At 44.4% G+C, this 16288-nt stretch overlaps 1 protein-coding gene across 1 annotated transcript; it reads left to right on the top strand.

Moving 5' to 3' along the window:
• Window positions 1-2245: 2245 nt before the first annotated feature.
• LOC146005766 (zinc finger BED domain-containing protein 5-like) lies at window positions 2246-4096 on the top strand. The gene has a single exon (XM_083145193.1). It carries the CDS (start codon window positions 2246-2248, stop codon window positions 4094-4096), a length of 1851 nt encoding a protein of 616 aa, XP_083001319.1.
• Window positions 4097-16288: the final 12192 nt, after the last annotated feature.

Below are 16288 nucleotides of genomic sequence, written 5' to 3' on the forward strand. Positions count from 1 at the left end.
GACTGTCCATGCCATCCCACTGACTGTCCCTGCTGTCCTAGTAGTAGTAGTACGTTTATTTATAAGGCGCCACAAAGTGTCCGCAGCGCCGTACATAGCAAACAAAAAAAATTACGAGGTAACGTACAGGGTGTGTTGAAAAATGTCCTAGTCCCTCTTGGTGTCCCTGCCGTCCCACTGACTGTCCCTGCCGTCCCACTGCCTGTCCCTGCCGTCCCTCTTGGTGTCCCTGACATCCCACTGCCTGTCCCTGCCGTCCCACTTGGTGTCCCTGCTGTCCCACTTGGTGTCCCTGCCACCCTACTGCCTTTCCCTGCCATCCCTCTTGGTGTCCCTGCCGTCCCACTGCCTGTCCCCGCCGTCACTCTGACTGTCCCCGCCGTCACTCTGACTGTCCCCGCCGTCACTCTGACTGTCCCCGCCGTCACTCTGACTGTCCATGCCGTCACTCTGACTGTCCATGCCGTCACTCTGACTGTCCATGCCGTCACTCTGACTGTCCATGCCGTCACTCTGACTGTCCATGCTGTCACTCTGACTGTCCCCGCCATCACTCTGACTGTCCATGCTGTCACTCTCTCTGTCCTGACCAGAGCCTCCTCTTCACAGCTGCAGAAGCCAATTACAGCTTTTTCCACACCACCGCTGACCACAGCCTCCTCCTTCACACTACCGCCGCTGAATCCAGCCTCCTTCTCCACACTACCGCCGCTGAACCCAGCCTCATCTGCAAGGTATTATACATGTGGGGCATAACATGTAATGGGCATTACGGTGTGGTGTCGTGTAATAGGTATTATGGTGTGTGGCATTATGTGTAATGGACATTATGGTGTGTGGCGTCATGTGTAATGGGCATTGCGCTCCTATTGTCATGTAGCTACTCCTCAAGCTTTGTGTCACCACACCCCCCTCATGCCATGTGTCCACACCTACAGCGTGTGCTTTGAGTACCACCAAGAAAAATGTACTTGTTGCACCACTGGGTATGTGAGCTACAGTGCTATAAGTGACTTTTACAAGCTGGCAAAGGGGGGTTGTCTAGGTGCTGCTTAATAGGGCACTTAGCATTCTTGCCTTTTCTGCATTGATGTACAGATTTCCACCTTCTGAGATGGTGAATCTGAACGCCATGGAGTAGAAAGCATTACTTTCCATTCCTTCATGAATCACACTCGCCATACTAAAGTATGGTGATGCGATTCAGACGCAGGGCTGGAGTACCACTGGAGAAGTCTAAGCCACTCTATACTTACAGTCAGGATGCCGGCAGTCAGGATTTTGGAATTGGCATATCTGTTGATGTCAGTATTCCAGTATCCTGCCTGCTTTCACAAGTAAAATCACATTTGCCTAGTCAGGTAGGAACAACAGTGCAAGGGTTTCCGGTGGCTTAAAAGGGCTGACCCAGTTTATGCATATTCCTACCAATCGTACCAAACCTGTACTTTATTATTTATAGAAGGCGATTTTTGGTGTCAATCCCATTTTAAGCAAAATCGATAAATGAGGTACCATTGTAAGATTAAGTTCTCTGCTTCTGACGAATTGTTAATTTGCAATTGCACATTGTATTTTTTGTTTGAAATCTATGTTAAAAATTTACTTTTGGCCCCTAGAGTTCTTTCCCTGGTTGCGTCGATATGTCACGGCTAACAGGGCCTTCACACGTAGTGTTTTAGGGGCATTTTGTAAGTGATCTCACTAGATTGCTTACAAAATACCATAGTGATAGTGATGCATTGACCTGCACGCCGATATTGCCCAGTGATTAATATCCACCATGTGGGATATTAATCGGTCAGGGCCAGTGTTTGCTGTGTGCTGAGCAATCTTACTGAGCGATCTAGCATCAGTCAGTACGCTTACCTGCATCTCCCCGTGTGTAGGCCCCTTAAGAGGATCAGTTTTGCTCAGCTACTCGAAATGGCTACAAATTAACTGTCTTTTCTTTCATCCTACTACAAACCACCAACCTCGCTATAACACCTAGTTACCTATATTTGTATGCTAAGCAACTGCGTATGATCCATTGCTCAGCCTTAATTGTGTGACTAAATTATCAGTAAGGGGGTGTATGGATTTTATAATTGTAACCTGTAGCATTTCCCCTGTTTTTATGGTGTTGCTTTTTGGAAGCACAATTTACAGTAACTTATCGGATAGAAGCTACAAAGGATTTGCCTTCAACTTAAATTAATTTATTGTGATTGCTCCAGTACAGAATTATTTTGTTGCACAAAAAATGGAAAGGTTTTTGAACACTGGAAAGAAGACTGGTAGTGAAGAAAAGGATGAAGAACCACAGACCAGTGGTGCAGTTGGAAAGAAAAGGAAACATCGCAGATACGACGATTCTTATCTAGACATCGGTTTTACATCTGTAGATGTCAACCATGAAGAGCGTCCACAGTGTGTACTTTGCCTGAAGATATTATCAGCAGAAAGCATGATTCCAAGCAAACTAAGACGCCATTTGGAGACAAATCACCCTAACATGGCTAAGAAACCGCGTGATTTCTTCATCAGAAAGCTAAAAGAATTAAAAGAACAAAAAGGCTCATTTTTTAAGCAAGCATCCATACCAAGCAATGCTTTGCTTGCATCCTACAAGGTGGCACATAGAATTGCGATGTGTAAAAAGCCTCACACCATCGCAGAAGAACTGATTCTACCGGCTGCAGTGGATTTGGTTAACATTATGGTTGGGGAATCAGCTGGAAAACTGCTTTCGAAGGTACCTTTATCAAACAGTACCATCAGTCGCAGAATCCAACATATGGCTGAAGATCTACAGGACCAGTTAATTGAAAAAATGAAAGGGAAGGATTTTGCACTGCAACTAGATGAGGCAACAGACAGCAATAAGGATGCTCATCTGATTTGCTACACACGCTTTATAGATTGTGGCAATATTGTGGAAGACCTTCTCTTTTGTAAAACTATAACCGCCGGTATAAAGGCACAAGACTTGTTTCAGATCATTGACACTTTTATGAGTGAAAACCAGTTAGACTGGACAAAGTGCTGTGGTGTCTGTACTGATGGTGGCCGTTCTATGTCTGGCTGTTACGGAGGATTGCAGGCACTCATACGAAGCAAAGCTGCTGATGCACTGTGGACCCACTGCATTATCCACAGGGAAGCACTTGCATCAAGGCATCTGAGTCCTCCACTGAATGTAGTGATGGAAAGTGTATTGAAAGCTGTAAATTTTATAAAGACTCGGCCACAGAAGGCAAGGTTTTTTAGAAAAATGTGTGAGGATATGGGCTCTGAGCACACATCTTTGTTGTACTACTGCAGCTCACGATGGCTCTCCCGTGGCAATGTACTTTCTCGTGTTTATAGATTACACCAGGAACTCTACTCCTATCTTGCTGAGGAAGAACACGAGTGTGCCAATAATTACTTGGATACCGGGTTTTTGTCCAAGTTAGCCTACCTTTGTGATATCTTTGACAAACTGAATGCACTGAATCTCTCACTGCAGGGAAACAACACCCACATTCTGAAACTCTCAGAGAAGGTATCAGCATTCAGGAAAAAATTGTTTCTTTGGAGAAGAAAAGTAAATGAAGACTGTTACGATGACTGTTTCCCCATGTTGCATCAGTTTGTTACATCCAATGATGTTTGTTTGACACATGAACTTAAATCAGTTTTTGAGCAGCACCTAAAAAACCTCAGTGACTGGTTTGAAAAATATTTTCCTGAAAATATGGAAAAGTTTGTATGGATCCAAGATCCATTCAATACTAGCGCCCCAACAGAATTTACTTCTGTAGAAGAAGAAAAACTAATTGAGCTTTCCTGTGACAAGACCTTGAAAGTAAAATTCAGCAGCATGGGACTTCAAGAATTTTGGATATCCATTAAAGATGAATATCCGATGCTCAGTGCTAAAGCACAACAAATCCTTGTTCCTTTTGCCACAACATATTTGTGTGAAGCCGAGTTTTCAGCAGTTGCTGTAATTAAAAGCAAGTATCGTTCAAAAATCAATGTGGAACAGGAAATGAGGGTGGCCGTGTCCAAGCTGATCCCAAGGTTTGAAAAGTTGTGTAGTGCACAACAGGCTCACATATCCCATTAATAAGTGTTGTCATTGTTGATCACTCTTTAATAAATGTTATTGTTGTTTATTTTGTTTGATATTATTCCTGTTAACGAGTGCTGTCAATTGTTGTTTGAAAGAAATCAAATTAAAGAAATATATTTTTTTCTTGAATTTATGTTTATTATTTTTACAAGCAAGCTAATAATAATTTTAGCATTGTTTTATTCCAACTACTTTAAAAAAGGGACAGTTCGGTAATTATTTTGGCTTAGGGGTGCCTTGAAAACGTCATGGAGACCCAAAGGGTGCCTTGGACTGAAAAAGTTTGGGAACCACTGACTTAGACAGCAAATGATACACTGTTTGCCATGTTTACAAATTTTTATGCACAGTGGTTACAGCATGAAGCGAATGCATGTGAATATACAAAGGTGCATTGCATTAAACAAGTCCACTGAGTGTCCCAAAATGGCCGGCCTGCCTGCTTTCATCCATCAATTGTTCTAAATTTTTCATTACCCAATGAGCTGAGGTGGAGTCTTAGCCAGTGGTACCATCAGGGAGGTGTGTAAAGCACTTTAGGCTAGACAGCCAATCAGCTGCCAGCTTCCATCTTTCAATCAAATACAGCAGCCAATCAGAAAGCCGCCCATTGATCAGCAGGCCCTTTATGACATCACAGAAAGACCCTCAGAACTATCTGTGCATGTCTAATGGCTGGCTGTCAGTTGGGCGGGTGGGTGGCAGAGGGAGGGGATGTCTGTCTTGTTTCTCCCTAAAATTGCGGTTTTTCTGCGTTTACGGGAAAAGTTGAGGTCCGACGCGCAAAAGTGGGGTATCGTAGAAATCACCTTTTAAAGACGCACATTTCTGTCCCCCCAAAAATGGGCATTTCAAATGAGAAATGAGTCCAATGAACAAAATAGGGTGAATAAGTATGTATTTCAGGCGTGAGTTAGCAGGTTATTGGGGAAGTAAGTCCTGATATTTTTGGAGCTTGCAGGGGCCACTACACCATTCAAAATAGGCAGGCTTTAGCATATGCAGTTAGGCCCCGTAGGTTGATTTTAGCTAAATGTGCCCCAAACACTCAAACGGGCTTGTATCTGGGAAGGGAAAATATGGGAAACATGACTTAGACAGCAAATGATACACTGTATGCCATGTTTCCAAATTTTTATGCACAGTGGTTACAGCATGAAGCGAATGCATGTGAATATACAAAAGGTGCATTGCATTAAACATGTCCACTGAGTGTCCCAAAATGGCCGGCCTGCCTGCTTTCATCCATCAATTGTTCTAAATTTTTCATTACCCAATGAGCTGAGGTGGAGTCTTAGCCAGTGGTACCATCAGGGAGGTGTGTAAAGCACTTTAGGCTAGACAGCCACTCAGCTGCCAGCTTCCATCTGTCAATCAAATACAGCAGCCAATCAGAAAGCTGCCCATTGATCAGCAGGCCCTTTATGACATCACAGAAAGACCCTCAGAACTATCTGTGCATGTCTAGTGGCTGGCTGTCAGTTGGGTGGGTGGGTGGCAGAGGGAGGGGATGTCTGTCTCGTTTCTCCTGAAAATTGCGCTTTTTCTGCGTTTACGGGAAAAGTTGAGGTCCGACGCGCAAAACTGGGGTATTGTAGAAATCACCTTTTAAAGACGCACATTTCTGCCCCCCCAAAAATGGGCATTGCAAATGAGAAATGAGTCCAATGAACAAAATAGGGTGAATAAGTATGTATTTCAGGGTTGAGTTAGCAGGTTATTGGGGAAGTAAGTCCTGATATTTTTGGAGGTTGCAGGGCCACTACACCATTCAAAATAGGCAGGCTTTAGCATATGCAGTTAGGCCCCGTAGGATGATTTTAGCTAAAAAGTGCCCCAAACACTCAAACGGGCTTGTATCTGGGAAGGGAAAATATGGGAAACATGACTTAGACAGCAAATGATACACTGTTTGCCATGTTTACAAATTTTTATGCACAGTGGTTACAGCATGAAGCGAATGCATGTGAATATACAAAGGTGCATTGCATTAAACAAGTCCACTGAGTGTCCCAAAATGGCCGGCCTGCCTGCTTTTATCCATCAATTGTTCTAAATTTTTCATTACCCAATGAGCTGAGGTGGAGTCTTAGCCAGTGGTACCATCAGGGAGGTGTGTAAAGCACTTTAGGCTAGACAGCCAATCAGCTGCCAGCTTCCATCTGTCAATCAAATACAGCAGCCAATCAGAAAGCTGCCCATTGATCAGCAGGCCCTTTATGACATCACAGAAAGACCCTCAGAACTATCTGTGCATGTCTAATGGCTGGCTGTCAGTTGGGCGGGTGGGTGGCAGAGGGAGGGGATGTCTGTCTCGTTTCTCCCTAAAATTGCGGTTTTTCTGAGTTTACGGGAAAAGTTGAGGTCCGACGCGCAAAAGTGGGGTATCGTAGAAATCACCTTTTAAAGTCGCACATTTCTGGCCCCCCCAAAAATGGGCATTTCAAATGAGAAATGAGTCCAATGAACAAAATAGGGTGAATAAGTATGTATTTCAGGGGTGAGTTAGCAGGTTATTGGGGAAGTAAGTTCTGATATTTTTGGAGGTTGCAGGGGTCACTACACCATTCAAAATAGGCAGGCTTTAGCATATGCAGTTAGGCCCCGTAGGTTGATTTTAGCTAAAAAGTGCCCCAAACACTGAAACGGGCTTGTATCTGGGAAGGGAAAATATGGGAAACATGACCTAGACAGCAAATGATACACTGTATGCCATGTTTCCAAATTTTTATGCACAGTGGTTACAGCATGAAGCGAATGCATGTGAATATACAAAGGTGCATTGCATTAAACAAGTCCAATGAGCGTCCCAAAATGGCCGGCCTGCCTGCTTTCATCCATCAATTGTTCTAAATTTTTCATTACCCAATGAGCTGAGGTGGAGTCTTAGCCAGTGGTACCATCAGGGAGGTGTGTAAAGCACTTTAGGCTAGACAGCCACTCAGCTGCCAGCTTCCATCTGTCAATCAAATACAGCAGCCAATCAGAAAGCTGCCCATTGATCAGCAGGCCCTTTATGACATCACAGAAAGACCCTCAGAACTATCTGTGCATGTCTAATGGCTGGCTGTCAGTTGGGCGGGTGGGTGGCAGAGGGAGGGGATGTCTGTCTCGTTTCTCCTGAAAATTGCACTTTTTCTGCGTTTACGGGAAAAGTTGAGGTCCGACGCGCAAAAGTGGGGTATCGTAGAAATCACCTTTTAAAGACGCACATTTCTGCCCCCCCCCCCAAAAATGGGCATTTCAAATGAGAAATGAGTCCAATGAACAAAATAGGGTGAATAAGTATGTATTTCAGGGGTGAGTTAGCAGGTTATTGGGGAAGTAAGTCCTGATATTTTTGGAGGTTGCAGGGCCACTACACCATTCAAAATAGGCAGGCTTTAGCATATGCAGTTAGGCCCCGTAGGATGATTTTAGCTAAAAAGTGCCCCAAACACTCAAACGGGCTTGTATCTGGGAAGGGAAAATATGGGAAACATGACTTAGACAGCAAATGATACACTGTTTGCCATGTTTACAAATTTTTATGCACAGTGGTTACAGCATGAAGCGAATGCATGTGAATATACAAAGGTGCATTGCATTAAACAAGTCCACTGAGTGTCCCAAAATGGCCGGCCTGCCTGCTTTCATCCATCAATTGTTCTAAATTTTTCATTACCCAATGAGCTGAGGTGGAGTCTTAGCCAGTGGTACCATCAGGGAGGTGTGTAAAGCACTTTAGGCTAGACAGCCAATCAGCTGCCAGCTTCCATCTGTCAATCAAATACAGCAGCCAATCAGAAAGCTGCCCATTGATCAGCAGGCCCTTTATGACATCACAGAAAGACCCTCAGAACTATCTGTGCATGTCTAGTGGCTGGCTGTCAGTTGGGTGGGTGGGTGGCAGAGGGAGGGGATGTCTGTCTCGTTTCTCCTGAAAATTGCGCTTTTTCTGCGTTTACGGGAAAAGTTGAGGTCCGACGCGCAAAACTGGGGTATTGTAGAAATCACCTTTTAAAGACGCACATTTCTGCCACCCCAAAAATGGGCATTTCAAATGAGAAATGAGTCCAATGAACAAAATAGGGTGAATAAGTATGTATTTCAGGGTTGAGTTAGCAGGTTATTGGGGAAGTAAGTCCTGATATTTTTGGAGGTTGCAGGGCCACTACACCATTCAAAATAGGCAGGCTTTAGCATATGCAGTTAGGCCCCGTAGGATGATTTTAGCTAAAAAGTGCCCCAAACACTCAAACGGGCTTGTATCTGGGAAGGGAAAATATGGGAAACATGACTTAGACAGCAAATGATACACTGTTTGCCATGTTTACAAATTTTTATGCACAGTGGTTACAGCATGAAGCGAATGCATGTGAATATACAAAGGTGCATTGCATTAAACAAGTCCACTGAGTGTCCCAAAATGGCCGGCCTGCCTGCTTTCATCCATCAATTGTTCTAAATTTTTCATTACCCAATGAGCTGAGGTGGAGTCTTAGCCAGTGGTACCATCAGGGAGGTGTGTAAAGCACTTTAGGCTAGACAGCCAATCAGCTGCCAGCTTCCATCTGTCAATCAAATACAGCAGCCAATCAGAAAGCTGCCCATTGATCAGCAGGCCCTTTATGACATCACAGAAAGACCCTCAGAACTATCTGTGCATGTCTAGTGGCTGGCTGTCAGTTGGGTGGGTGGGTGGCAGAGGGAGGGGATGTCTGTCTCGTTTCTCCTGAAAATTGCGCTTTTTCTGCGTTTACGGGAAAAGTTGAGGTCCGACGCGCAAACTGGGGTATTGTAGAAATCACCTTTTAAAGACGCACATTTCTGCCACCCCAAAAATGGGCATTTCAAATGAGAAATGAGTCCAATGAACAAAATAGGGTGAATAAGTATGTATTTCAGGGTTGAGTTAGCAGGTTATTGGGGAAGTAAGTCCTGATATTTTTGGAGGTTGCAGGGCCACTACACCATTCAAAATAGGCAGGCTTTAGCATATGCAGTTAGGCCCCGTAGGATGATTTTAGCTAAAAAGTGCCCCAAACACTCAAACGGGCTTGTATCTGGGAAGGGAAAATATGGGAAACATGACTTAGACAGCAAATGATACACTGTTTGCCATGTTTACAAATTTTTATGCACAGTGGTTACAGCATGAAGCGAATGCATGTGAATATACAAAGGTGCATTGCATTAAACAAGTCCACTGAGTGTCCCAAAATGGCCGGCCTGCCTGCTTTCATCCATCAATTGTTCTAAATTTTTCATTACCCAATGAGCTGAGGTGGAGTCTTAGCCAGTGGTACCATCAGGGAGGTGTGTAAAGCACTTTAGGCTAGACAGCCAATCAGCTGCCAGCTTCCATCTGTCAATCAAATACAGCAGCCAATCAGAAAGCTGCCCATTGATCAGCAGGCCCTTTATGACATCACAGAAAGACCCTCAGAACTATCTGTGCATGTCTAGTGGCTGGCTGTCAGTTGGGTGGGTGGGTGGCAGAGGGAGGGGATGTCTGTCTCGTTTCTCCTGAAAATTGCGCTTTTTCTGCGTTTACGGGAAAAGTTGAGGTCCGACGCGCAAAACTGGGGTATTGTAGAAATCACCTTTTAAAGACGCACATTTTTGCCACCCCAAAAATGGGCATTTCAAATGAGAAATGAGTCCAATGAACAAAATAGGGTGAATAAGTATGTATTTCAGGGTTGAGTTAGCAGGTTATTGGGGAAGTAAGTCCTGATATTTTTGGAGGTTGCAGGGCCACTACACCATTCAAAATAGGCAGGCTTTAGCATATGCAGTTAGGCCCCGTAGGATGATTTTAGCTAAAAAGTGCCCCAAACACTCAAACGGGCTTGTATCTGGGAAGGGAAAATATGGGAAACATGACTTAGACAGCAAATGATACACTGTTTGCCATGTTTACAAATTTTTATGCACAGTGGTTACAGCATGAAGCGAATGCATGTGAATATACAAAGGTGCATTGCATTAAACAAGTCCACTGAGTGTCCCAAAATGGCCGGCCTGCCTGCTTTCATCCATCAATTGTTCTAAATTTTTCATTACCCAATGAGCTGAGGTGGAGTCTTAGCCAGTGGTACCATCAGGGAGGTGTGTAAAGCACTTTAGGCTAGACAGCCAATCAGCTGCCAGCTTCCATCTGTCAATCAAATACAGCAGCCAATCAGAAAGCTGCCCATTGATCAGCAGGCCCTTTATGACATCACAGAAAGACCCTCAGAACTATCTGTGCATGTCTAATGGCTGTCTGTCAGTTGGGCGGGTGGGTGGCAGAGGGAGGGGATGTCTGTCTCGTTTCTCCTGAAAATTGCGCTTTTTCTGCGTTTACGGGAAAAGTTGAGGTCCGACGCGCAAAAGTGGGGTATCGTAGAAATCACCTTTTAAAGACGCACATTTCTGGCCCCCCAAAAATGGGCATTTCAAATGAGAAATGAGTCCAATGAACAAAATAGGATGAAAAAGTATGTATTTCAGGGGTGAGTTAGCAGGTTATTGGGGAAGTAAGTCCTGATATTTTTGGAGGTTGCAGGGGCCACTACACCATTCAAAATAGGCAGGCTTTAGCATATGCAGTTAGGCCCTGTAGGATGATTTTAGCTAAAAAGTGCCCCAAACACTCAAACGGGCTTGCATCTGGGAAGGGAAAATATGGGAAACATGACTTAGACATCAAAAGATTCACTAAATGCCATGTTTCCAAATTTTTATGCACAGTGGTTACAGCATGAAGCGAATGCATGTGAATATACAAAGGTGCATTGCATTAAACAAGTCCAATGAGCGTCCCAAAATGGCCGGCCTGCCTGCTTTCATCCATCAATTGTTCTAAATTTTTCATTACCCAATGAGCTGAGGTGGAGTCTTAGCCAGTGGTACCATCAGGGAGGTGTGTAATGCACTTTAGGCTAGACAGCCAATCAGCTGCCAGCTTCCATCTGTCAATCAAATACAGCAGCCAATCAGAAAGCTGCCCATTGATCAGCAGGCCCTTTATGACATCACAGACAGACCCTCAGAACTATCTGTGCATGTCTAATGGCTGGCTGTCAGTTGGGTGGGTGGGTGGCAGAGGGAGGGGATGTCTGTCTCGTTTCTCCTGAAAATTTCACTTTTTCTGCGTTTACGGGAAAAGTTGAGGTCCGACGCGCAAAACTGGGGTATTGTAGAAATCACCTTTTAAAGACGCACATTTCTGCCCCCCCAAAAATGGGCATTTCAAATGAGAAATGAGTCCAATGAACAAAATAGGGTGAATAAGTATGTATTTCAGGGTTGAGTTAGCAGGTTATTGGGGAAGTAAGTCCTGATATTTTTGGAGGTTGCAGGGCCACTACACCATTCAAAATAGGCAGGCTTTAGCATATGCAGTTAGGCCCCGTAGGATGATTTTAGCTAAAAAGTGCCCCAAACACTCAAACGGGCTTGTATCTGGGAAGGGAAAATATGGGAAACATGACTTAGACAGCAAATGATACACTGTTTGCCATGTTTACAAATTTTTATGCACAGTGGTTACAGCATGAAGCGAATGCATGTGAATATACAAAGGTGCATTGCATTAAACAAGTCCACTGAGTGTCCCAAAATGGCCGGCCTGCCTGCTTTTATCCATCAATTGTTCTAAATTTTTCATTACCCAATGAGCTGAGGTGGAGTCTTAGCCAGTGGTACCATCAGGGAGGTGTGTAAAGCACTTTAGGCTAGACAGCCAATCAGCTGCCAGCTTCCATCTGTCAATCAAATACAGCAGCCAATCAGAAAGCTGCCCATTGATCAGCAGGCCCTTTATGACATCACAGAAAGACCCTCAGAACTATCTGTGCATGTCTAATGGCTGGCTGTCAGTTGGGCGGGTGGGTGGCAGAGGGAGGGGATGTCTGTCTCGTTTCTCCCTAAAATTGCGGTTTTTCTGAGTTTACGGGAAAAGTTGAGGTCCGACGCGCAAAAGTGGGGTATCGTAGAAATCACCTTTTAAAGTCGCACATTTCTGGCCCCCCCAAAAATGGGCATTTCAAATGAGAAATGAGTCCAATGAACAAAATAGGGTGAATAAGTATGTATTTCAGGGGTGAGTTAGCAGGTTATTGGGGAAGTAAGTTCTGATATTTTTGGAGGTTGCAGGGGTCACTACACCATTCAAAATAGGCAGGCTTTAGCATATGCAGTTAGGCCCCGTAGGTTGATTTTAGCTAAAAAGTGCCCCAAACACTGAAACGGGCTTGTATCTGGGAAGGGAAAATATGGGAAACATGACCTAGACAGCAAATGATACACTGTATGCCATGTTTCCAAATTTTTATGCACAGTGGTTACAGCATGAAGCGAATGCATGTGAATATACAAAGGTGCATTGCATTAAACAAGTCCAATGAGCGTCCCAAAATGGCCGGCCTGCCTGCTTTCATCCATCAATTGTTCTAAATTTTTCATTACCCAATGAGCTGAGGTGGAGTCTTAGCCAGTGGTACCATCAGGGAGGTGTGTAAAGCACTTTAGGCTAGACAGCCACTCAGCTGCCAGCTTCCATCTGTCAATCAAATACAGCAGCCAATCAGAAAGCTGCCCATTGATCAGCAGGCCCTTTATGACATCACAGAAAGACCCTCAGAACTATCTGTGCATGTCTAATGGCTGGCTGTCAGTTGGGCGGGTGGGTGGCAGAGGGAGGGGATGTCTGTCTCGTTTCTCCTGAAAATTGCACTTTTTCTGCGTTTACGGGAAAAGTTGAGGTCCGACGCGCAAAAGTGGGGTATCGTAGAAATCACCTTTTAAAGACGCACATTTCTGCCCCCCCCCCCAAAAATGGGCATTTCAAATGAGAAATGAGTCCAATGAACAAAATAGGGTGAATAAGTATGTATTTCAGGGGTGAGTTAGCAGGTTATTGGGGAAGTAAGTCCTGATATTTTTGGAGGTTGCAGGGCCACTACACCATTCAAAATAGGAAGGCTTTAGCATATGCAGTTAGGCCCCGTAGGATGATTTTAGCTTAAAAGTGCCCCAAACACTCAAACGGGCTTGTATCTGGGAAGGGAAAATATGGGAAACATGACTTAGACAGCAAATGATACACTGTTTGCCATGTTTACAAATTTTTATGCACAGTGGTTACAGCATGAAGCGAATGCATGTGAATATACAAAGGTGCATTGCATTAAACAAGTCCACTGAGTGTCCCAAAATGGCCGGCCTGCCTGCTTTCATCCATCAATTGTTCTAAATTTTTCATTACCCAATGAGCTGAGGTGGAGTCTTAGCCAGTGGTACCATCAGGGAGGTGTGTAAAGCACTTTAGGCTAGACAGCCAATCAGCTGCCAGCTTCCATCTGTCAATCAAATACAGCAGCCAATCAGAAAGCTGCCCATTGATCAGCAGGCCCTTTATGACATCACAGAAAGACCCTCAGAACTATCTGTGCATGTCTAATGGCTGGCTGTCAGTTGGGCGGGTGGGTGGCAGAGGGAGGGGATGTCTGTCTCGTTTCTCCCTAAAATTGCGGTTTTTCTGCGTTTACGGGAAAAGTTGAGATCCGACGCGCAAAAGTGGGGTATCGTAGAAATCACCTTTTAAAGATGCACATTTCTGGCCCCCCAAAAATGGGCATTTCAAATGAGAAATGAGTCCAATGAACAAAATAGGATGAATAAGTATGTATTTCAGGGGTGAGTTAGCAGGTTATTGGGGAAGTAAGTCCTGATATTTTTGGAGGTTGCAGGGGCCACTACACCATTCAAAATAGGCAGGCTTTAGCATATGCAGTTAGGCCCTGTAGGATGATTTTAGCTAAAAAGTGCCCCAAACACTCAAACGGGCTTGCATCTGGGAAGGGAAAATATGGGAAACATGACTTAGACACCAAAAGATTCACTAACTGCCATGTTTCCAAATTTTTATGCACAGTGGTTACAGCATGAAGCGAATGCATGTGAATATACAAAGGTGCATTGCATTAAACAAGTCCAATGAGCGTCCCAAAATGGCCGGCCTGCCTGCTTTCATCCATCAATTGTTCTAAATTTTTCATTACCCAATGAGCTGAGGTGGAGTCTTAGCCAGTGGTACCATCAGGGAGGTGTGTAATGCACTTTAGGCTAGACAGCCAATCAGCTGCCAGCTTCCATCTGTCAATCAAATACAGCAGCCAATCAGAAAGCTGCCCATTGATCAGCAGGCCCTTTATGACATCACAGACAGACCCTCAGAACTATCTGTGCATGTCTAATGGCTGGCTGTCAGTTGGGTGGGTGGGTGGCAGAGGGAGGGGATGTCTGTCTCGTTTCTCCTGAAAATTTAGCTTTTTCTGCGTTTACGGGAAAAGTTGAGGTCCGACGCGCAAAAGTGGGGTATTGTAGAAATCACCTTTTAAAGACGCACATTTCTGGCCCCCCAAAAATGGGCATTTCAAATGAGAAATGAGTCCAATGAACAAAATAGAATGAATAAGTATGTATTTCAGGGGTGAGTTAGCAGGTTATTGGGGAAGTAAGTCCTGATATTTTTGGAGGTTGCAGGGGCCACTACACCATTCAAAATAGGCAGGCTTTAGCATATGCAGTTAGGCCCTGTAGGATGATTTTAGCTAAAAAGTGCCCCAAACACTCAAACGGGCTTGTATCTGGGAAGGGAAAATATGGGAAACATGACTTAGACAGCAAATGATACACTGTTTGCCATGTTTCCAAATTTTTATGCACAGTGGTTACAGCATGAAGCGAATGCATGTGAATATACAAAGGTGCATTGCATTAAACATGTCCACTGAGTGTCCCAAAATGGCCGGCCTGCCTGCTTTCATCCATCAATTGTTCTAAATTTTTCATTACCCAATGAGCTGAGGTGGAGTCTTAGCCAGTGGTACCATCAGGGAGGTGTGTAAAGCACTTTAGGCTAGACAGCCAATCAGCTGCCAGCTTCCATCTGTCAATCAAATACAGCAGCCAATCAGAAAGCTGCCCATTGATCAGCAGGCCCTTTATGACATCACAGAAAGACCCTCAGAACTATCTGTGCATGTCTAGTGGCTGGCTGTCAGTTGGGTGGGTGGGTGGCAGAGGGAGGGGATGTCTGTCTCGTTTCTCCTGAAAATTGCGCTTTTTCTGCGTTTACGGGAAAAGTTGAGGTCCGACGCGCAAAACTGGGGTATTGTAGAAATCACCTTTTAAAGACGCACATTTCTGCCACCCCAAAAATGGGCATTTCAAATGAGAAATGAGTCCAATGAACAAAATAGGGTGAATAAGTATGTATTTCAGGGTTGAGTTAGCAGGTTATTGGGGAAGTAAGTCCTGATATTTTTGGAGGTTGCAGGGCCACTACACCATTCAAAATAGGCAGGCTTTAGCATATGCAGTTAGGCCCCGTAGGATGATTTTAGCTAAAAAGTGCCCCAAACACTCAAACGGGCTTGTATCTGGGAAGGGAAAATATGGGAAACATGACTTAGACAGCAAATGATACACTGTTTGCCATGTTTACAAATTTTTATGCACAGTGGTTACAGCATGAAGCGAATGCATGTGAATATACAAAGGTGCATTGCATTAAACAAGTCCACTGAGTGTCCCAAAATGGCCGGCCTGCCTGCTTTCATCCATCAATTGTTCTAAATTTTTCATTACCCAATGAGCTGAGGTGGAGTCTTAGCCAGTGGTACCATCAGGGAGGTGTGTAAAGCACTTTAGGCTAGACAGCCAATCAGCTGCCAGCTTCCATCTGTCAATCAAATACAGCAGCCAATCAGAAAGCTGCCCATTGATCAGCAGGCCCTTTATGACATCACAGAAAGACCCTCAGAACTATCTGTGCATGTCTAGTGGCTGGCTGTCAGTTGGGTGGGTGGGTGGCAGAGGGAGGGGATGTCTGTCTCGTTTCTCCTGAAAATTGCGCTTTTTCTGCGTTTACGGGAAAAGTTGAGGTCCGACGCGCAAAACTGGGGTATTGTAGAAATCACCTTTTAAAGACGCACATTTCTGCCACCCCAAAAATGGGCATTTCAAATGAGAAATGAGTCCAATGAACAAAATAGGGTGAATAAGTATGTATTTCAGGGTTGAGTTAGCAGGTTATTGGGGAAGTAAGTCCTGATATTTTTGGAGGTTGCAGGGCCACTACACCATTCAAAATAGGCAGGCTTTAGCATATGCAGTTAGGCCCCGTAGGATGATTTTAGCTAAAAAGTGCCC

This window comes from Crinia signifera, chromosome 5 (assembly GCF_055691185.1).
Source record: "Crinia signifera chromosome 5, ASM5569118v1, whole genome shotgun sequence".
NCBI lineage: Eukaryota > Metazoa > Chordata > Amphibia > Anura > Myobatrachidae > Crinia > Crinia signifera.

Coding starts and splice junctions, on each gene's coding strand:
- LOC146005766 (XM_083145193.1), top strand. CDS start 2,246: ATGGAAAGGTTTTTGAACACTGGAAAGAAGACTGGTAGTGAAGAAAAG.